This window comes from Scyliorhinus torazame, chromosome 1, assembly GCF_047496885.1.
Source record: "Scyliorhinus torazame isolate Kashiwa2021f chromosome 1, sScyTor2.1, whole genome shotgun sequence".
Taxonomy (NCBI): domain Eukaryota; kingdom Metazoa; phylum Chordata; class Chondrichthyes; order Carcharhiniformes; family Scyliorhinidae; genus Scyliorhinus; species Scyliorhinus torazame.
Window position 1 is genome coordinate 147,335,356 of NC_092707.1, and position 21,947 is coordinate 147,357,302.

A 21,947-nucleotide genomic window follows, 5' to 3' on the forward strand; every position below is an offset into this window, starting at 1 on the left:
TAAGAAACCCAAAGGAAGCCCATTTTGTTCACCTTCTCCCACAGCCTTCCCATCATCACATCCACTTGCGTATGGTGCCGTCACTGCCCAGAAAGCCATTGCATGTTGAGTTCCTGCAATTGCTCCTTTTACCTCTTTGTCCCAGCGTTGCAGTTAGCAGGAGGTCATCTTACAGCCATTTCCATACTGCTCCCAAAGCCACCTGAATTCACGCTGAAGTGTCCAGATTTGTCCAATTTCCATTCACCATGGGATTGTCTTGTGGCTGTTTTCTCTAACCCCCTTTGTGTCTTGCAGATCATAGCTACTGTAGAATGGCAAGTTTATGCCATGAACATTAAGACACATCAACTCCTCATGGTGGATGCTGCTGTGAGAGACAGATACCATCAACAACAGCACCAACTTCTATAGTGGCTTTTTGGCAGAGGTAGGGGGTGGGGGGAGACAGCATAGTGGCAATGTCACCGGGCATATAATCTAGAGGCCCAGGCTAATGCTCGGGACACAGATGCAAATCTCACTATGGTAGCTGGTGGAGTTTAAACTCAGTATTTTCTTTTAAAATCTGGAATTATGAAGCTAGTCTCAGTAATGGTAACAGTGACAACTATCATCCATTCACTAATGTCCTTTAGGGAAGGAAATCTATCATCCTTATATGGCTTGGCCTACATGTGACTCCAGAGCTACAGTAATGTGGTTGCCTCTTAACTGCCTGTTGAAATGGTCCAGCAAACCACTCCGTTCAAGGGCAGTTAGGGATGGACAATAAATACTGGCCTTGGAGGCAACCTCCACATCCCACGAAAGAATAAATATATTGAAATGTTTTTTTAATTATAAATTTAGTGTACCCAATTCATTTTTTCCAATTAAGGGGCAATTTAGCATGGCTAATCCACCTAGCCTGCACATCTTTGGGTTGTGGGGGCGAAACCCCCGCAAACATGGGGAGAATGTGCAAACTCCACATGGACAGTGACCCAGAGCCAGGTTCAAACCTGGGACCTCAGCACCATGAGGCTGCAGTGCTAACTCACTGCGCCACCGTGCTGCCCATATATTGAAATGCTTGAAGACACTTCACAGGAGCATAATACAACAAAGTCTGACACTGAGTCACATGAGATGATAGGTCAGATGACCAGAAGCTTGCTCAAAGAGGACATTTTTAAAGCGGTGTTTCCCAAACTATTTTCCTGTATGACCCCATTTTAACACTTGAAAATTAACGTGATCCTAACGCCAGCAAAAAACAAAACAGCAATAAAGCAGCATAATAATTAAAGTTTGCCTTATATAGATAAACACATACACCAGATAAATATGAATATTTGTGTTCTTAAAATACTTTGAAAAAAATATTGTTTTTAGTTTGCTCATTTAGGTTTTAGCCAAGCTCTCCATTATCTCTGGTAACAATCCCCTCTTCCTCTACCAACCCCCCCCTTCCATTCACTAATCACCCCTTCTTTCTCCCATCACAAAGTAATCATTCCCCCCGCCACACGCAGTAATCAGCTCTTCTTCCTCCCTCACCCCCCAAAACAAAGTCATCAGCCTCTCTCTCCTTCCACACACATTCACAAATAAACCATTTCCCTTCTTTTTCCCCTTTTTGGTCGAGTTGCCAGTACCTACGAAGGATACTCCTTAGCGTGTGTTGAGGAACCTGTACAACAGGCAGCAAGAACAGACACAGCAACGTTTGAAGCAGCCACTCACCGACTCGGATGCATGACCTCTTGTTTTTCTTTCTCATACTCAGTACATGTCAGTCAGGGACATGTCAGTCAGTCACTGAGTTACACTTTCCTGCGCCAAATAGCCACGCAAACATCCCAGGCCTGCCCAATGCTCACTGCCAAAAGTGTTTACTGAGGTAAAAGAGGGCTTTGGGCTTTTTTTTCTGTTGCAAAAATATACTTTATTGATAAAATATCTGAAAGAACATTACAAACATAAAGTTTGGGTTCTCTACATACATCATGTTGCACTCATGAAATGCTTCAATACAGTCAAAGAATAAAAGAAGGCTTTTGGCTCACTGTCCAACCCTTGCTGTTTAGCGATCCAGAGCTGCCCCACCGGAGCCTCCACAATGTGCAGCTTCCTCTTCACAGTTGCTGTGCCTGCCTCGGAGGAGGTGGAGTTTGTGACTTGTGATGAATATCTGGTCCATTTTTCATGTTAATATTTTAAGAGGTAATGTTTAATTCTGGAAAGACTAAATTAGCAAATAGGATAAATGCAACTATTTTTTTAAATTTAGAGTACCCAATTATTTTTTTTCAATTAAGGGGTCATTTCAATTTAGTGTGGCCAATCCACCTAACCTGCACATAATTGGGTCGTGGGGGTGAAACCCACACAGACAAGGAGAGAATGTGCAAACTCCACACAGACAGTGGCGGGATCAAACCCGGGCCCTTAGTGCCGTAGGCAGCAGGAATATCCACTGCGCTACTGTGCTGCCCAATAAATGCAACTAAAACAGCTTGGAGCCTGTTACATTTAAAAGGTTGGAGCCATGTTGACTTATGAAGTTAAAAGCTAAAAAGGTAAGATCATAAAACAGCAGGTGGGCTTACTTAGGTGGAGAACTGGAGATGTGGTGGATGGACTGCTTATAAAGTGCAGTCTGGAGAGATGTTTTGGGAGTTATAACTAACTTAATTTTAAAACATTGTTGGAAAATCATATATTCAAGAATTATTGTATTTTAAAATTTGGAAGCCCATTGCATTATTTGGACACATTAAAAAAACATTTTTTAATCATACACTCACCTTGGGACTGTAAGCAAGAATGCCTTCTCAGTAATCACCTGACCAGCATGGCACTTGAGCTATTTGCTTATTTGAATGGCACAGTAGCACAGTGGATAGCACTGTTGTTTCACAAGCCAGGGACCTGGGTTCGATTCTTGGCTTGGGTCACAGTCTGTGCGGAGTCTCACGTTCTTCCCGTTGCTGCGTGGGTTTCCTCCGGGTGCTCTGGTTTCCCCCCACAAGACCTGAAAGATGTGCTGTTGAGGGGAATTGGACGTTCTGAATTCTCCCTCAGTGTACCAGAACAGGCGCCGTAGTGTGGCGACTAGGGGATTTTCACAGTAATTTCATTGCAGTGTTAACGTAAGCCTATCTGTGACACTAACAAAGATTATTATTATTAGTCAAAAAAACATTTTAAAGGCAAAGACCCTGGTGATTTACTGGAAATCACCTGTGAAGATGAGCTTTATGCTTTAAACCTGTTATTTTGAACTCAGTTGGGAATGAACTGAGTTGGGGAAAAGCTGCTCAGCTTGCACATGCCTTGTCTGAAACCAGCTAGGAATCCTCAACTCAGTGGAACTTACCTGTATTTGGAAACCCAGGAGATTGAGACCAGGAGATGCAAAGGATTAATCCGGCTGTATTCTCCACGTCGAAGTTGGTGAGAACCTCAGGCATCTACTGGGGTTAGCAATCTGTCATCACACAAGGGAACTCCAGATTGACAGCATCGAAACACTGTGAACATTTAAAAAAAATAAAGTCTTCAACCACCCATCTCTGTAGAGACCCTTTATTTTGTCCTTTGCTTTTGCATGTGTGCATGCTGGGATATTTTCAAAGGGATAGATAGTTCCACTTTCAGATTACTGGTATGTTAGCCAGTTATTGCAACTTGTTTTTAAAATTTTGTTTTATAAGAAATCAGTCATTGAGTTTATTGAAAGAAGCCTGTTTGAAGTCAATTTCTTTCCAGGTGTAACAGTAGTGAAGGTAAATAATTAGCCATTTTGGTGAGTGAATTAAACATTTGCATTAATGATGCAGCCAGTGGAGTAGTTGGGTGAGGTCAACTGCGCACTCTTCCCATCCGTGGTAACAGCATTCAGTGAACCCCGAAAGGTTGTGCTCTCATGGAGATGGGTGGAGCTTAAGGTTTTCTAGTTTCAATTGCGTTTTTATTTTTTCGTGGGATTTGGACATCGTTAACAAGACCAGCATTTGCTGCACGTCTCCAATTGCTCTTCAACTGAGTCGTTCGCTAGGCCTGTTCAAAGGGCAGTTCGGAGTGAATCACATTGCTGTGGGTCATTTGTAGGCCAGACTGAGTCAGGGTGGCAGATGTCCTTCCCTTAAGGAATATGAGTGATCCGGATGTATTTTTACAACAATCAATGGTGGTTTCACAGCCACAATTACTGAGACCAGCTTTATAATCCAGATTTTTAAAAAAAATTAAATTCCACCAACTTCCATGGTGGGATTTGGACCCGTGCTCCCAGAACATTAGCCTGGGCCTCTAGATTACTAGTCCAGTGACGTTAACATTACCCCATTGCAGCAGAGGAAAGGGCTATAGTGAAAGGGTGATTATATTAGCAGGCTCAAGGTAGTTGGGGCTCAGCAAAGTCCCGAGAAAGGGCTATAGTGAAAGGCTAATTGTTAGCAGGCTCATGGTATTTGGGACTCGGCAAAGTCCTGAGTAGCTGAGAAGGTCACTGGTTCTGTGCCAGGCAGTTAGGGCTCTGAGAAGTCCTGGGAGTCATTTATAACTCATCCAGGAGTTTGGAAAAACCCAAAACAGTGCCAGCTTGGTGGAGTTGGTGGTCTGCGCAAGTAAATTTTGCTGGTAATTATACACTGGGAGTGCAGCCTTGTGAATCTCGTGGAGCATGATCTGATGAGATTGAACAAATATGAGTAGAGACAATCCGAGCTAGAGCCGCTTGTGAGGGAATCCAGAGGATAGATCTTCGTAAGTGTGGTGCTGACATCCTTCATGAGGGAGACAGGGTTTTAATTAGATTTTGTGACTCAGTGGTTACTGACGGCTTGCTGGGTTGCTGATAAATCCGTGCGATCTGGCATTTAATGCGCAATATGATGTGTTCAACCCCAGTTTGCCTGTTAATTCATATGTGCAGTTTAATGTGTTCAACCCCAGTTTGCCTGTCAATTCATATTTACCTCATGTTAATTCCGAATGTTAGAGTACAAGAAGGATATTGCAAATTGATTACTTTTATGACTTTGTGTAGTAAAGTTTATTTTGTTTGTTTAAGATTGTGGAATCTTGTGGCTAGATAGTAACTGGGATTTCAAACTTTGTCTACTTTAAACAAAGTCCCTAACACAATGTAACAGACTCCAAAAACTATCTTGGGTGCTGTTGTAGGACGTTTGTTGAGTTCCTGCACTGAAGTAGCTGCCAGAATGTTGCTGGTGAAGTGAGTGAATGATTTAAGATGGTGGATGGGCTAACAATAAACTGGGCTGCTTAAGCATTACTGGAGCTTCATTCACCAGGCAAGTGGAGAAGTTCCTATCACACTCCTGACTTGTGCCTTGTAGATGGTGGACAGGCAGGCTTTGGGGAGTCAGGAGGTGAGTTACCCCGGAATCATATGGACTTGAAACATTAGCTCTGTTTCTCTGTCCATAGATGCTGCCAGACCTGCTAAGCTTTTCCAGCATTTTATGTTTTCATTGCAGAACCCTCAACATTTGACCTGCTCTTGCAGCCACAATATTTATATGGCTGGTCCAGTTAAGCTTCTGGTCATTGGTAACTCCCAAGATGTTGATGTTGGAGGATTCAGTGATGGTAACAGTTGAACGTTTGAGATGGTTAGATGGCCATTGCCTTCCACTTAAGTGGAACAAATGTTACATGCCACTTATCGGCGGAAGCCTGAACGTTGTCCAGGTCATTATAGCATTTCAAATGTCTTGCTGAGGCTCAATGGGAAATAACTAAATAAAATAATGCCAACACCAGATGCAGATATCATATGAAGGAGAGGGGACATAAGAGGACAAGTGTGTGTATTGGGGGCGGAGGTAGATGAGTTAAATTATATTATTTTACTATGTGGCCTGCTTTACTCCATCGATCAGGAAATGTAACTTATGGCCCTTCCTATACACTGGGTCAGACGATGTGAGATGCCAGGGCGAATGTGACCAGCAACCTGTGTGCCACTTGGGCATTAAACTTCCCTTCACGGTGTCACCTACTCGCATAACTGGTAAAATGGACAGTGTAATGGGTTTGTCATTATGTACACTGTATATAAAATCAAGATCCAAATAATTTTATATCATGATCAGAAATATTTGCTGATTGATATTGGAGGTTCGCCCCTTTAAGCAATGACGCTTTTCATTCTCAGATGCTCAGGCCTTACGCCCTGATTTCTGAAACAAGTTCCCGTAGAAAATAGGTCCAGAGTTAAATGGTAAAACATTTCAATGTTAAGCAAGAAGTTGCCGATTGACAACACAATTTTGCTTTTCTAATCATTGATGGTTCACAATCTATTTTTTAAAAATAAAAATAAAGCAACGAAAGGAGCCCGCGGAATGATATCAGCAGGGAGGTGATGGAGCGGCTGACGATAGGGCGACGTCGGCACGCAGGGAGTGACGTATTCACGTCGGGGAGGGGTGCTCTTGCAGTCAGGCCGCCGGCAACTGGGTGAGGCAGAGTGCGGGGTCAGCTGAATGGTGCTGGCAGTGGGTGTACCGGAGGAAGGGCACAGGAGATGGAGGATTAAACCTGGCTACAACATCGTCTAAACCCAGGGCTCATTTCCACCCCACTGATTGGCAGCTTGGGCCAGGAGGCTGACGTTGAATTTCCTCCTGGTTTGGCCTGCTGTTAATCAGAGAGAGGGCCTCTGTGTATCGGAGTCTGATGGGGTTCCAACGGCCTGGGGGCTCCTTTAAGTAAAGGGTAAAGTTCAGAAGGAAATGGAAAGAAGGCTGAGAGGTGACCTGATATCATTGTATTAGGAGCAAAAAGAGAAAATGCAGGACAGTCTCAGCAGGTCGGATAGCATCTGTGGAGAGAGAAAAGATGGGTGGCACTGTGGTTAGCACTGATGTCATACAGCGCCAGGGGCCCAATTTCGATTCCGATCTCTTGTGTGGAGTTTGCACATTCTCCCCATGTCTATGTGGGTTTTGTCCAGGTTATTTGGTTTCCTCCCACAGTCCAAAGATATGCGAGTTAGGTGGATTTGCAATGCTAAATTGCCCCTTAGTGTCCAAAGGTTAAGTGGGGTTACGAGGATAGGATGGGGAGTGGGCAGGGTGGTCTTTCGGAGGGTTAGTGCAGGCTCGATGGGCCGAATGGCCTACTTCTGCACTGTACGGATTCTATGGAAAGCTAATATTTGGAGTCTGGATGATACCTTTTATAAATCATCCAGATTCCAAACATTAGCCCAGTGTCCTCTCCATAGATACTGTCAGACTTGCTGTGATTTACCAGATTCCACCATTTGCAGGAATTTGCTTTTATCATAAGATTATAAAAGGGTTTGATAGGAGGAGTTAATCTGCAGGCCATGAATATAAGATAGTTACTGTTAAATCCAATAGGGAATTTAATAGAAATTTATTTACTAGGAGAGTGGTTAGAATGTGGAATTCCCTGCCATAAGGAGTTTTGGGGGTGAATACCATAGATGCATCTGAAAGGAAGCTAGATAATTACAAGAGAAACAGGATTAAATTTATCATGGTTATAGGATGAGATGAAGAGGTGTGGAAGGAGGTTCATTGAAGTGTAAACACTAGCATAAACCAATTAGGCTGGATAACCTTGTTCTCTGTTGGACATGAGTATAGAAATGTGCAGTATAATAATCGCTTATTTACACAAGTAGGCTTCAGTGAAGTTATTGTAAAAAGCCCCTAGACGCCACATTCCAGTGCCTGTTCGGGGAGGCCTGTACGGGAATTGAACCCGCGCTGCTCAGCTTGTTCTGCATTACTAGCCAGCTATTTAGCCCACTGAGCTAAACCAGCCCCAAGGTAAAGGCTTTTCAACCTGTCATACCTTTGCTGGCTCCTTCGAAGGTGGCATCCAATTTATCCCCATAAACTTGCAAATTACCTCCAAACACATTCCAATTGCCTTTGGAAGTTCCTATGAAAACTGCTTTCAATATTATTTTGGGCAGTATATTCCAGATCATCATCATCTTCCGGGCGTCGGGGGGGGGGGGGGGGGGGGGGTCTTCCGGGGGTGGGGGATCCTTCTCATTTCCATCTGCTTTCCCCTTTGATTAAGTATTTTCAATCTCTGGTTACTGAGCCACTTGCCAGAGGAGACTATTCCTGTCAAAATGTCTAATAATAATCAACATTTTATTAAATATCCCTCTTAACTTTTTCTGCTCCAAGGATTAATCCTTGCTCCTCCAATCTCCACCTACCTGAAGCCCCTCAGCCCTGTTATCATCCTGGGAAATTATCTTTGTATCCTCTCCAAGGCCTTGATCTTCCTGAAGTGTGGTGCGCAGAATTGCGTACAACATTTTATTTAACATCAATTCAACAATTTATTTCTTCCAGTTGTACTAATTGTGAATTGTGGCCCTCCCTTCAGAGAAAAGTCACTCAATTCCAGTACTGCCAAAGGGCTTTTCTATGATCTTGCATGTTATTACCAGGAGGCATTGGTAAGAACTAATGGACTATCTGATCCTCCATCGTGCTTCATAATTAACTCCTCTCCCAGTTTATAGAATCCTACCAGATCTGTGTCTGCACTGAAGAGCATCCAACCCCTGAGAATGTCTTGGATCCAGGAGGCGGAGTTGAATCTCAGAGAGAGGTTGTGTGCATCCATTTTAAAGGTAAATGTTTTCAGTTATCTTCAAGGTCAGGCAAATTTGGTGTTGAGGGTGAATTACTATATGGTAAAACCTGATAAAGACATTTAGCTTTCTAAAATAAACTGCAGAATTCCTTGCCACACATCCACTCGCTGCTTCACCCCTCTGTTCTCAAGTTGATGGTCACTGACCAGGCAGAGCTATCTATTTCCAGAGAGGCTTCTGAACCTCTGATTAGTCTCTGAGCAGCCTGACTCTTTGGGAAAAATGCTCCCAATCTTCCCTAGATTTGTGTTCCAAGCTCCTATGTGCCCCTGCACATGTAATTGAGAATGCACATTATCTTTCACATTAGCAGGGACTAAGTACTTCTCTGCATTCCTGGCTTCAAAACTTTAAGGATGTGAGGAGATCTAGTTGATGTATACAAGTCATAAACTAAACTCAAATTCTGCAATTCACACAAGACATAGATGTGCTCAATTGACTTTGTGGGACACAAGTTGTATTTCCACTGTCACCAGGCTGCACTGGGTGCTACTCTGTTGCCTTTCAATTTAATCTAAAACTTGCAGTCAAATACCCTGATGAGCCGAGTGCACAGGGACAGTGACTGTTTAAACTAGCAATTAACTTTGTAAGATGGTAAAATGTACCACTCCCACGTGCCAGAAGTACTTAAACAGTGGAGAATGGGAGAAAGGACAACTGGCACTATAAAACTATCATCGATTATGGCAGCACGGTGGCACAGTGGTTAGCACTGCTGCCTCACAGCTCAGAGACCCAGCTTCAATTCCGGCCTCGGGTAACCGTGTGTAGAGTTTGCACCTTTCACTATGTCTGTGTGGGTTTCCTCCCACAGTCCAAAGATGTATAGGTTAGGTGGATTGGCCATGATCAATTGTCCCTTAATGTCCAAAAGGTTAGGTGGGGTTATGGGGATAGGGTGGAGGCGTGGGCTTAAGTAGGGTGCTCTTTCCAAAGACCAATGCAGACTCAATGGGCCGACTGGCCTCCTTCTGCATTGTAGATTCTATGTAATGGAGACTACCTATCTTATAGAAAGGCTGCAAGAGAGGGCAGCATAGTGGTGCAGTGGTTAGCACTGCTGCCTCACAGCATCGAGGACCCGTGTTTAATCCCGGCATCAGATCACTGTCTGTGTGGAGTTTGCATATTGTGAGTCTCAACCCAAAAAGATGTAGCGGGGTAGGTGAATTGGCCATGCTAAATTGCACCTTAATTGTAAAAAAAAATAGATACTTAATTTAAAAAAAAAATACTGCAAGGTTTCCCCTTCCATTTATTTTTTTAAATATAAATTTAGAGCACCCAATTATTTTTTTTCAATTAAGGGGCAATTTAGCATGACCAATTCACCTAATCTGCATTTTGTTGGGTTGTGGGGGTGAGACCCACGCAGACACGGGGAGAATGTGCAAACTCTACACAGAGTGATCCGGACCAGGATCAAACCCGGGTCCTCAGTGCTGTGAGGCAGCCGTGCTAACCATTGCACCATCATGCCGCCCCTAAGGATTCACCTTTGTAAACTTCAGCACGGTAGCCTTGTGGATAGCACAATTGCTTCACAGCTCCAGGATCCCAGGTTCGATTCCGGCTTGGGTCACTGTCTGTGCGGAGTCTGCACATCCTCCCCGTGTGTGCGTGGGTTTCCTCCGGGTGCTCCGGTTTCCTCCCACAGTCCAAAGATGTGCGGGTTAGGTGGATTGGCCATGATAAATTGCCCTTAGTGTTCAAAATTGCCCTTAGTGTTGGGTGGGGTTACTGGGTTATGGGGATAGGGTGGAGGTGTTGACCTTGGGTATGGTGCTCTTTCCAGGAGCCGGTGCAGACTCGATGGGCCGAATGGCCTCCTTCTGCACTGTAAATTCTATGAAACTATGAAACTATCTATGAAACTAGTACTGGTTGCACTGTGGGAGGGTGGGAGCCTTGTTCATTGCTAACCCTCGCCTAAATGATCTGCTGATAGGATGTTGGGTTGTGTCCTTTCACTTGGGGTAGTGTGAGGGAGAAGAGTACACTCTATATTGCGTAAGTAAAAACCCCAGCTGCTGTTTTGGATATCTTGGAGCTCAGCAATTGGGTTGATTGGTAGAAGCCAATGATTTTTTTCCTCACTAAGTATCTGAATAATTAGTCTTTGTACAGTAGAGACTTCAAAGATCATGTAGTCCTCTTCTGCAGGTTGGTCCAATGCCTGAGCATGTGGCATTCATCATGGATGGGAATCGACGATATGCACAGAAATGTCGAGTGGAGAGAGAGCAGGGCCATTCTCGGGGGTTTGAGAAGCTGGCTGAGGTAATAAACTATATCCACGTCTCACATTAACATGACAAATGCCCATTTCCTTGTTGGAGTGTCAAAGAGTCTTTTGTTTTCTAGTCAGGTTGCAGGGATGTATCAAAGGCACTTTGTGTAAAAGCAGACTTTCAGGCTTTTGTACCTTTTGGGAGCTGCAGCTTTTGCCTGGGACACAGTCTGAGCACAGTCTGAAATGTTGTGAAAATTATTTTTTCAAAGCTTAAGTGAATTTCAATAAATGAATGCCAGGAGCTCAAGGCACAATCTCAGACTAAAGGGGCGATCCTTTAAAACAGATGAGGAGGAATTTCTTCAGCCAGAAGGTGGTGAATCTGTGAATCTCTTTGCCCCAGAAGGCTGTGGAGGCCAAATCACTGAGTGTCTTTAAGACAGCGATAGATACGTTCTTGATTAATAAGGGGATCAGAGGTTATGGGGAGAAGGCAGAAGAATGGGGATGAAAAAAATATCAGATATGATTGAATGGCAGAGCAGACTTGATGGGTCGAGTGGCCTAATTCTGCTCCTATGTCTTATGGTCTAAGACAAATTTTCACAGCTGTGTAGATATGGGGAGTCAAACTCCTTCTTTAAAAAAAAAAAATGTTTATTCAAATTTCTCCAACAAAATTTTTTAACAAGCAAGCCCGCACCCCATAACAAAAAGAAGAAAAAACACAAACAAAAATAATAAACTACTTATATATTGGGTTTCTCCCGCATATATAAACACCCCCCCATATGACATTCAAGAGTACCCTTGGGGAAACCTCCCCCCACCTGCCCAAATACCCCCCCAAAAGAGACCCCCCCCGGGCTGCTGCTGCTGACCTCCTCCTAGCACTCCACGAGATAGTCCAGGAACGGTTGCCACCGCCTGAAGAACCCCTGCACAGACCCTTGTAAGGCAAACTTTATCCTCTCCAGCTTAATGAACTCTGCCATGTCATTTATCCAGGCTTCCACACTGCGGGGGCTTTGCATCCTTCCATAATAACAAGATCCTCCGCCGGGCTACCAGGGACGCAAAGGCCAGGATATTGGCCTCTTTTGCCTCCTGCACTCCTGGCTCGTCCGTTACCCCAAATAATGCCAACCCCCAACTCGGCTTGACCTGGACTTTCACCACCTTGGACATAGTCCTCGCAAGACCCCTCCAAAACCCCTCCAGTGCTGGGCACGACCAGAACATGTGGACGTGATTAGAACCTTAGTTAGGCCACACTTGGAGTATAGTGTTCAATTCTGGTCGCCACACTACCAGAAGGATGTGGAGGCTTTAGAGAGGGTGCAGAAGAGATTTAACAGAATGTTGCCTGGTATGGAGGGCATAAGCTATGAGGAGCGGTTGAATAAACTCGGTTTGTTCTCACTGGAACGAAGGAGGTTGAGGGGCGACCTGATAGAAGTATACAAAATTATGAGGGGCATAGACAGAGTGGATAGTCAGAGGCTTTTCCCCAGGGTAGAGGGGTCAATTACTAGGGGGCATAGGTTTAAGGTGAGAGGGGCAAGGTTTAGAGTAGATGTACGAGGCAAGTTTTTTACGCAGAGGGTAGTGGGTACCTGGAACTCGCTACCGGAGGAGGTAGTGGAAGCAGGGACGATAGGGACATTTAAGGGGCATCTTGACAAATATATGAATAGGATGGGAATAGAAGGATACGGACCCAGGAAGTGTAGAAGATTGTAGTTTAGTCGGGCAGTATGGTCGGCACGGGCTTGGAGGGCCGAAGGGCCTGTTCCTGTGCTGTACATTTCTTTGTTCTTTGTTCTTTGTGATTTGCCGGACTCCCCGAGCACCTCCCACACCTGTCCTCCACCCCAAAGAACCTACTCATCCTCGCCCCTGTCATATGCGCTCTGTGAACAACCTTGAATTGTATTAGGCTGAGCCTGGCGCAAGAGGAGGAAGAATTAACCCTACTCAGGGCATCAGCCCACAGACCCTCATCAATCTCCTCCCCAAGCTCCTCCTCCCACTTGCCCTTTAGCTCCTCTACCGAAACCTCCTCCTCTTCTTTCATAGATCGCCGAAACCTTGCCTTCTCCGACCCATACACCCGAAATCACCCTGTCTTGAATCCTCTGTGCCGGGAGCAACGGGAATTCCCTCACCTGCCGCCTCACAAAAGCCCTCACTTGAATATACCTGAACGCATTTCTCCTCCAGCGGCCCTAGGCTCGCAAACGTCCCGCCTATAAACAGGTCCCCCATTCTTCTGATCCCTGCCCGATGCCAGCTCCGAAACCCCCATCCATCCTTCCCGGGACGAACCAATGGTTCTCCCGAATCGGGGACCAAACCGAGGCTCCCATCTTGCCCCTATGCCGTCTCCACTGCCCCCAGATCTTCAACGTTGCTGCCACCACCGGACTCGTGGTGTACCTTGTCGGCGAGAGTGGCAGCAGTGCCGTCACCAGCGCCCTCAGGCTCATGCCCCTGCAGGACGCCATCTCCAACCTCTTTCACGCCGCCCCCTCTCCCTCTATTACCCACTTACGGATCATCGCCACGTTGGCTGCCCAATAGTAGCCGCACGGATTCGGTAGCGCCAGCCCTCCCTGTCCCTGCTACGCTCCAGAAACACCCTCTTTACCCTCGGGGTATTATTTGCCCACACTAAACCCATGATACTCCTACCTACCCGTTTAAAAAAGGCCTTGGTAATCACAATGGGAAGGCACTGGAACACAAAGAGAAACCTCGGGAGGACCATAATTTTAACCGACTGCACCCTGCCCGCTAGCGAGAGTGGCAGCACATCCCATCTTTTGAAATCCTCCTCCATCTGCTCCACCAACCACGTCAAATTGAGCTTGTGCAGGGCCCCCCAGCTTCCAGCCACCTGGATCCCCAAGTACCGAATGCTCCTTTCCGCCCTTTTCAGCGGCAGGTCGTCTATCCCCTTTCCCTGGTCCCCTGGATGCACCACAAAGAGCTCACTTTTCCCTACATTCAATTTATACCCCGAGAAGTCCCCAAACTCCCTTAGGATCTGCATGACCTCCACCATCCCCTCCACTGGATCTGCCGCGTACAGCAACAGGTCGTCCGCATACAGCGACACCCGATGTTCCTCTCCCCCCTCGGACCAACCCCCTCCATTTCTGGATTCCCTTAGTGCCATGGCCAAAGGCTCAATTGCCAATGCAAACAACAAGGGGGACAGGAGGCACCTCTGCTCGTCCCTCGGTACAGCCAAAAGTGCTCCGACCTCCGCCGATTCGTAGCCACACTCGCCACCGGGGCTCTATATAGGAGCCTGACCCAGCTGATGAACCCTCTCCAACCCAAACCTCCGCAGCACTTCCCAAAGATACTACTCCCACTCCACCCGGTCGAAGGCCTTCTCCGCGTCCATAGCTGCCACTACCTCCGCTTCTCCCTCCACCGATGGCATCATAATCACGTTGAGGAGCCTCCGCACATTAGTGTTTAGCTGCCTGCCCTTTACAAATCTCTTCTGGTCCTCCTGAATCACCCCAGGTACACAGTCCTCAATTCTCGTAGCCAGCACTTTTGCGAGCAACTTAGCATCCACATTGAGGAGCGAGATTGGTCTATACGACCCACATTGCAGCGGGTCCTCCCGCTTCAGAATCAGCGCGATCAGCGCCCGGACATTGTCGGGGGCAGGGAACCCCCCTCCCTTGCCTCGTTGAAAGTTCTCACTAACAACGGGCCTAGCAGGTCCACATATTTCCTATAAAACTCGACCGGCAACCCATCTGGCCCCGGGGCCTTCCCCGCCTGCATGTTCCCCAATCCGTTAACCAGCTCCTCCATCCCAATTGGCGCCCCTAAACCAGCCACCTCCTGCTCCTCCACCCTCTGGAACCTCAGTTGATCCAAAAATCGTTGCATCCCCTCTTCCCCCGCTGGGGGCTCAGATCTGTACAGCTCCTCATAGAAGTCCTTAAATACCTCATTTACTCTCCCCGCACTCCGCACCGTATTCCCCCTGCTATCCTTAACTCCACCTATCTCCCTCGCTGCCACCCTCTTACGGAGCCGGTGTGCCAGCATTCGGCTCGCCTTATCCCCATACTCGTACGTCGCCCCCTGTACTTTCCTCCACTGTGCCTCTGCTTTCCCTGTGGTCAACAGGTCAAACTCCGTCTGGAGGCTTCGCCGTTCCCTAAGTAGTCCCTCCTCGGGGCCTCTGCATATCTCCTGTCCACCCTTAAGATCTCCCCAGTAGGACTTCCGGGTGCGGCGATGACCAGCTGAGTCGCACGTTTCGGCAGCTCCCGGTGAAACGGACTTTTGGGCTCTTGATAGGAGCCCCAACGGCAATTTTGACGGCTAAAAACACTGTGCGGTAAACCAGAAGGGAATCCCCCCTGGCTACGGATGAAAAAAGGAGGAGAAAGTGGCCGGATTGCAGTGGATCCTTTAGAATAGCGGCAAGGAAGGCAAGCAAAAACCAAGATGGTGTCGGAAGGTGGCAGTTTAACATGGGGCCCTGAACAACAAGAGTTCTTGAAATGCTGTGTGGAAGAGCTCAAAAAGGAAATGAAGAAAGAGCTGTTGGCCCCGATACTACAGGCGATCGAAGGCTAAAGGAGGAACAAAAGACCCAGGGAGCGGGAGCTTCGGGTCGTGAAGGCAAAGGCAGCCGAGAATGAGGACGACATACAGGGCCTGGTGGTGAAGACGGAGACGCATGAGGCACATCAGAAACGATGTGTGGAAAGGTTGGAGGCACTGGAGAACAACGCAAGGAGGAACAACCTGAGGATTCTTGGTCTTCCTGAAGGTGCGGAGGGAGCTGACGTCGGGGCATATGTGAGCACGATGCTGCACTCGTTAATGGGAGCGGAGGCCCCGGCGGGTCCGTTGGAGGTGGAGGGAGCATACCGAGTGATGGCGCGAGGACCGAGAGCAGGAGAAATTCCAGAGCCATAGTGGTGAGATTCCTCCGTTTTAAGGATAGAGAAATGGTCCTTAGATGGGCAAAGAAAACTCGGAGCAGTAAATGGGAGAATGCGGTGATCCGCGTTTATCAAGACTGGAGTGCGGAGGTGGCGAGAAGGAGGGCGAGCTTTAATCGGGCCAAGGCGGGTGCTTCATAAAAAGAAGATAAAATTTGGAATGCTGCAACCGGCAAGACTGTGGGTCACATATCGAGGGAGGCACCACTACTTTGAGACGGCGGATGAAGCGTGGACTTTTATTGTGGAAGAAAAACTGGAATGAGCGGGTTATTTAAAAAGAACGTTCGAACAAAGTGGTGGGGCGAATGTGGGGGGCAAAGAGGGGTTTTATGTACTAATCCTGCGATGTGGTAACTTTTCTCTCTCCCACAGGTGGTGATGGGGGGAGGAGGGGAGGTGGAGGAGATGGGGCGTTGGCCATTGGGGGCGGGGCCAAGGGAGAAGCGCGGGCTTGGTTCCCGCGCTATGATAATCATGGCGGGAATAGAGAAGCAGGAAGGAGGGGGCGTCGCACGGTGCGAGCCGAGGTCACGGGGGAAGCCGAGGTCGGCCAGAGTTTGCTGACTTCTGGGAGCAACATGGGGGAGTAATTACGCTAGCGGGGGATCTAGCGGGGGTGGGTGGGAGGGGGGAATTACTGGGTTGCTGCTGCTGGGGAGAGGGGGGAGCTGGTATGGGAGGGGATGGGCGGGGGGGCACCGCCTGGGGGAGATACAGCTGCGTGGGAACCGGGTGAGGAGCTGGAAAAAGGGGATGGCTAATCGACAAGGTGGGGGGGTAGGAAGCCCCCCAACCCGGCTGATCACGTGGAACGTGAGAGGGCTGAACGGGCCGATAAAGAGGGCACGGGTACTCGCACACCTTAAGAAACTTAAGGCAGATGTGGTTATGTTACAGGAAACGCACCTGAAACTGATAGACCAGGTTAGGCTACGCAAAGGATGGGTGGGGCAGGTGTTCCATTCGGGGCTAGATGCGAAAAACAGGGGGGGTGGCTATATTAGTGGGGAAGCGGGTAATGTTCGAGGCAAAGACTATAGTGGCGGATAACGGGGGCAGATACGTGATGGTGAGTGGCAAACTACAGGGGGAGACGGTGGTTTTGGTAAACGTATATGCCCCGAACTGGGATGATGCCAATTTTATGAGGCGGATGCGAGGGCGCATTCCGGACCTAGAGATGGGAAAGCTGATAATGGGGGGAGATTTTAATATGGTGTTGGAACCAGGGCTGGATAGGTCGAAGTCCAGGACTGGAAGGAGGCCGGCAGCAGCCAAGGTACTTAAAGATTTTATGGAGCAGATGGGAGGTGTAGACCCGTGGAGATTTAGCAGACCGAGGAGTAAGGAGTTCTCGTTTTTCTCCTATGTCCATAAAGTCTACTCGCGAATAGACTTTTTTGTGCTGGGTAGGGCATTGATCCCGAAGGTGAGGGGAACGGAGTATACGGCTATAGCCATTTCGGATCACGCTCCACATTGGGTAGACTTGGAGATAGGGGAGGAAACAGGAGGGCGCCCACCCTGGAGAATGGACATGGGACTAATGGCAGATGAGGGGGTGTGTCTAAGGGTGAGGGGGTGCATTGAAAAGTACTTGGAACTCAATGATAATGGGGAGGTCCAGGTGGGAGTGGTCTGGGAGGCGTTGAAGGCGGTGGTTAGAGGGAGCTGATATCAATAAGGGCACATAAAGGGAAGCAGGAGAGTAAGGAACGGGAGCGGTTGCTGCAAGAACTTTTGAGGGTGGACAGACAATATGCGGAAGCACCGGAGGAGGGACTGTACAGGGAAAGGCAAAGGCTACATGTAGAATTTGACTTGCTGACTACGGGCACTGCAGAGGCACAATGGAGGAAGGCACAGGGTGTACAGTACGAATATGGGGAGAAGGCGAGCAGGTTGCTGGCACACCAATTGAGGAAAAGGGGAACAGCGAGGGAAATAGGGGGAGTGAGGGATGAGGAAGGAGAGATGGAGCGGGGAGCGGAGAGAGTGAATGGAGTGTTCAAGACATTTTATAAAAAATTATATGAAGCTCAACCCCCGGATGGGAGGGAGAGAATGATGGGCTTCTTGGATCGGCTGGAATTTCCCAAGGTGGAAGAGCAGGAAAGGGTGGGACTGGGAGCACAGATCGAGGTAGAAGAAGTGGTGAAAGGAATTAGGAGCATGCAGGCGGGAAAGGCCCCGGGACCGGATGGATTCCCAGTCGAATTCTATAGAAAATATGTGGACTTGCTCGCCCCGGTATTGACGAGGACCTTTAATGAGGCAAAGGAAAGGGGACAACTGCCCCCGACTATGTCTGAAGCAACGATATCACTTCTCTTAAAGAAGGAAAAGGACCCGCTACAATGCGGGTCCTATAGACCTATTTCCCTCCTAAATGTAGATGCCAAGATCCTGGCCAAGGTAATGGCATTGAGAATAGAGGAATGTGTCCCGGGGGTGGTCCACGAGGACCAAACTGGGTTTGTGAAGGGGAGACAGCTGAACACTAATATACGGAGGCTGTTAGGGTAATGATGATGGCCCCACCAGAGGGGGAAACGGAGATAGTAGTGGCGATGGATGCCGAGAAGCATTTGATAGAGTGGAGTGGGATTATTTGTGGGAGGTGTTGAGGAGATTTGGTTTTGGAGAGGGGTATGTTAGATGGGTGCAGCTGTTGTATAGGGCCCCGATGGCGAGCGTGGTCACGAATGGACGGGGATCTGCATATTTTCGGCTCCATAGAGGGACAAGGCAGGGATGCCCTCTGTCCCATTATTGTTTGCACTGGCGATTGAGCCCCAGGCGATAGCGTTGAGGGGTTCCAAGAAGTGGAGGGGAGTACTTAGAGGAGGAGAAGAGCACCGGGGTATCTTTGTATGCGGACGATTTGCTACTATACGTGGCAGACCCGGCGGAGGGGATGCCAGAAATAATGCGGATACTTGGGGAGTTTGGGGATTTTTCAGGGTATAAATTGAACATGGAGAAAAGTGAGTTGTTTGTGGTGCATCCAGGGGAGCAGAGTAGAGAAATAGAGGACCTACCGTTGAGGAAGGTAACAAGGACTTTCGTTACCTGGGGATCCAGATAGCCAAGAATTGGGCACATTGCATAGGTTAAATTTAACGCGGTTGGTGGAACAAATGGAGGATATTTCAAGAGATGGGATATGGTATCCTGTCACTGGCAGGGAGGATGCAGTCGGTTAAGATGGTGGTCCTCCCGAGATTCCTCTTTGTGTTTCAGTGCCTCCCGGTGGTGATCACGAAGGCTTTTTTTAAAAGGATTGAAAAGAGCATCATGGGTTTTGTGTGGCCGGGAAGACCCCGAGAGTGAGGAAGGGATTCTTACAGCATAGCAGGGATAGGGGGGGGGGGCTGGCACTACCGAGCCTAAGTGAGTATTACTGGCCGTTAATATTTCAATGGTGAGTAAGTGGATGGGAGAGGAGGAGGGAGCGGCGTGGAAGAGATTAGAGAGGGCGTCCTGTCGGGGGACTAGCCTACAGGCTATGGTGACAGCCACATTGCCGTTCTCACCGAGGAACTACACCACAAGCCCGGTGGTGGTGGCTACACTGAAGATTTGGGGACAGTGGAGACGGCATAGGGGAAAGACTGGAGCCTTGGGGGGGTCCCCGATAAGAAACAACTGAGGGCTTTTGCGAGGCAACAGGTGAGGGAATTCCCGCAGCTCCCGACACACGAGGTGCGGGACAGAGTGATCTCAAAGACATGGGTGGGGGATGGTAAGGTGTCAGATATATATAGGGAAATGAGGGACGAAGGGGAAACTATGGTAGATGAACTAAAAGGGAAATGAGAAGAAGAGCTGGGGGAGGAGATTGAGGAGGGGCTGTGGGCAGATGCCCTAAGCAGGGTAAACTCGTCGTCCTCGTGTGCCAGGCTAAGCCTGATTTCAGTTTAAGGTATTACACAGGGCGCATATGACTGGAGCATGGCTCAGTAAATTTTTTGGGGTGGAGGATAGGTGTGCGAGGTGCTCGAGAAGCCCAGCGAATCATACCCATATGTTTTGGTCATGCCCGGCACTACAGGGGTTTTGGATGGGGGTGACAAAGGTGCTTTCAAAAGTAGTGGGGGTCCGGGTCGACCAAGCTGGGGGTTGGCTATATTTGGGGTTGCACAAGAGCCGGGAGTGCAGGAGGCGAGAGAGGCCGATGTTTTGGCCTTTGCGTCCCTAGTAGCCCGGCGCAGGATATTGTTAATGTGGAAAGAAGCCAAGCCCCGGGTGGGTGGTGGGGTGGGGGGGGGGGGGGGGGGGGCGGGGGAGGGAGGGAGGGGAGGGGGGGGGGGGGGGGGAGGGGGGGGGTGGAGGGGGAGGGGAGGAGGAGGGGAGGGAGGAGGGGAGGGGGGGGGGAGGGGAGGGAGGGGGAGGGGGAGGGGGGGGAGGGGGGGGGTGGGAGGGGGGGGGGGGGATGGTGGGGTGGGAGGGGGGGGGGGGGAGGAGGAACCAGAAGGACTCTCAGGGTTGTTAATATATACTGTATAATATGTATAGGTCGTTGCGACAGATAATTATATATGGACTGTTAAATGATATTTTTGGAGGGTGTTACTTGTGATAAGGCAGTTGCCAATTAGGGTTAGTTTTCATTTTTGTTATTTATTATTTATTCATTTTTTGTTTATGAAATAGGTCATTGTTATTTGTGTTGTTATAATATTGTGTAAAGGATGCACAATGTACTGTGTTAGTTGACCAAAAATTTTCAATAAAATATTTATATATTAAAAAAAAGATCTCCCCCACCAACCTCTCCCTCCCTCTCTCTTCTTCCTGTGGGCCCTAATGGAGATCAACTCTCCCCTGACCACTGCCTTCAACGCCTCCCAGACTACCCCCACCTGCATCTCTCCGTTGTCATTGGCCTCCTAGTATCTCTCAATGCACCCCCGCACACCTCCTCATCCGCCAGTAATCCCACATCAAGACGCCACAGCGGGCACTGGTTCCTCTCCTCTCCTAACTCCAGCTCCACCCAGTGTGGGGCGTGGTCTGAGATGGCTGTGGCCGGAATACTCCGTTCCTTCTACTTTCGGGATTAGCACCCTACTCAAAACAAAAAAATCTATCCGGGAGTAGGCTCTTTGTACTTGGGAAAAGAATGAGAATTCCCTGGTCAAGCTTCCTGCCTCCAGGTCCGGAATCCAACCCAGCATGCGCTCATAAATCCGGCATCATCCCAGTTCGGGGCGTATACGTTTACCAGTACCACCCACACCCCCTGCAACCTACTGCTCACCATCACGTATCGACCCCCATTATCCACTACAATATTCTTGGCCTCAAATGACACCCGCTTCCCCACCAGTATTGCAACCCCTCTGTTCTTCGCATCCAGCCCTGAATGGAATACCTGTCCTACCCATCCCTTCTCAACCTGACCTGGTCTGTCACCTTCAAATGTGTCTCCTGAAGCATGACCACGTCTGCCTTCAGTCCCTTTAAGTGCGCGAACACTTGGGTCCTCCTAACCGGCCCATTCAGGCCCCTCACATTCCAAGTTATCAGCCGGATAACTACCTCCGCCTCTCCCTCCCAGTCACGTGTCCACGCCTCACACACCCTCCACTCCCCCAGACGGCGGACCCCTGCCCCGACTACCTCTCCTATTTCCAGTTCCCCATTGGCCAATGCAGCAGCAACCCTATACCCCCACTCCCCCCCCCCTCCCCCGCTAGATCCGTATCTAGCTCTTTTGCTCCCCAATACCACTCCCGTAAGTCAGCTGACTCCTTCTGACCCCGGCCCCTCCCGCCTTCCCATCGACCCCCCCAGTGTGGGAATCCCCCCTCCCCTCCTCCCTAGCAGTCAGTGTGTGCTCCTCCGACCCACCCCGCCGTCCTTCCCTATCGCGGGAAAAAGCCCGTGCTTTCCTGAGCCGGCCCCGCCCCCTCTGCGCAGCTCCTTTTGCGGCCTTATCTCAATTCCCCCATCCCCGGCCTCCCCTCCCTCCAACACCGGCGCCCAAACTCTCCCACAGTCTCCCCATCAAATCCCTTCATCCATCCCCATCCAGCACCCA

At 48.7% G+C, this 21,947-nt stretch overlaps 1 protein-coding gene across 4 annotated transcripts in view; it reads left to right on the plus strand.

Moving 5' to 3' along the window:
- The first annotated feature begins 6,373 nt into the window (after nucleotides 1-6,373).
- Nucleotides 6,374-21,947, plus strand: part of dhdds (dehydrodolichyl diphosphate synthase) — a 38,118-nt gene continuing 22,544 nt past the window's right edge. Inside the window, exons 1-3 of one of the 4 annotated variants that reach the window (XM_072500981.1) lie at nucleotides 6,374-6,477; nucleotides 8,530-8,647; nucleotides 10,841-10,957. In XM_072500981.1, the coding sequence (XP_072357082.1) occupies nucleotides 8,585-8,647; nucleotides 10,841-10,957 (180 nt within the window). In that variant the 5' untranslated portion in view covers nucleotides 6,374-6,477; nucleotides 8,530-8,584. The other 3 variants (XM_072500983.1, XM_072500980.1, XM_072500982.1) reach the window with 3 other exon arrangements.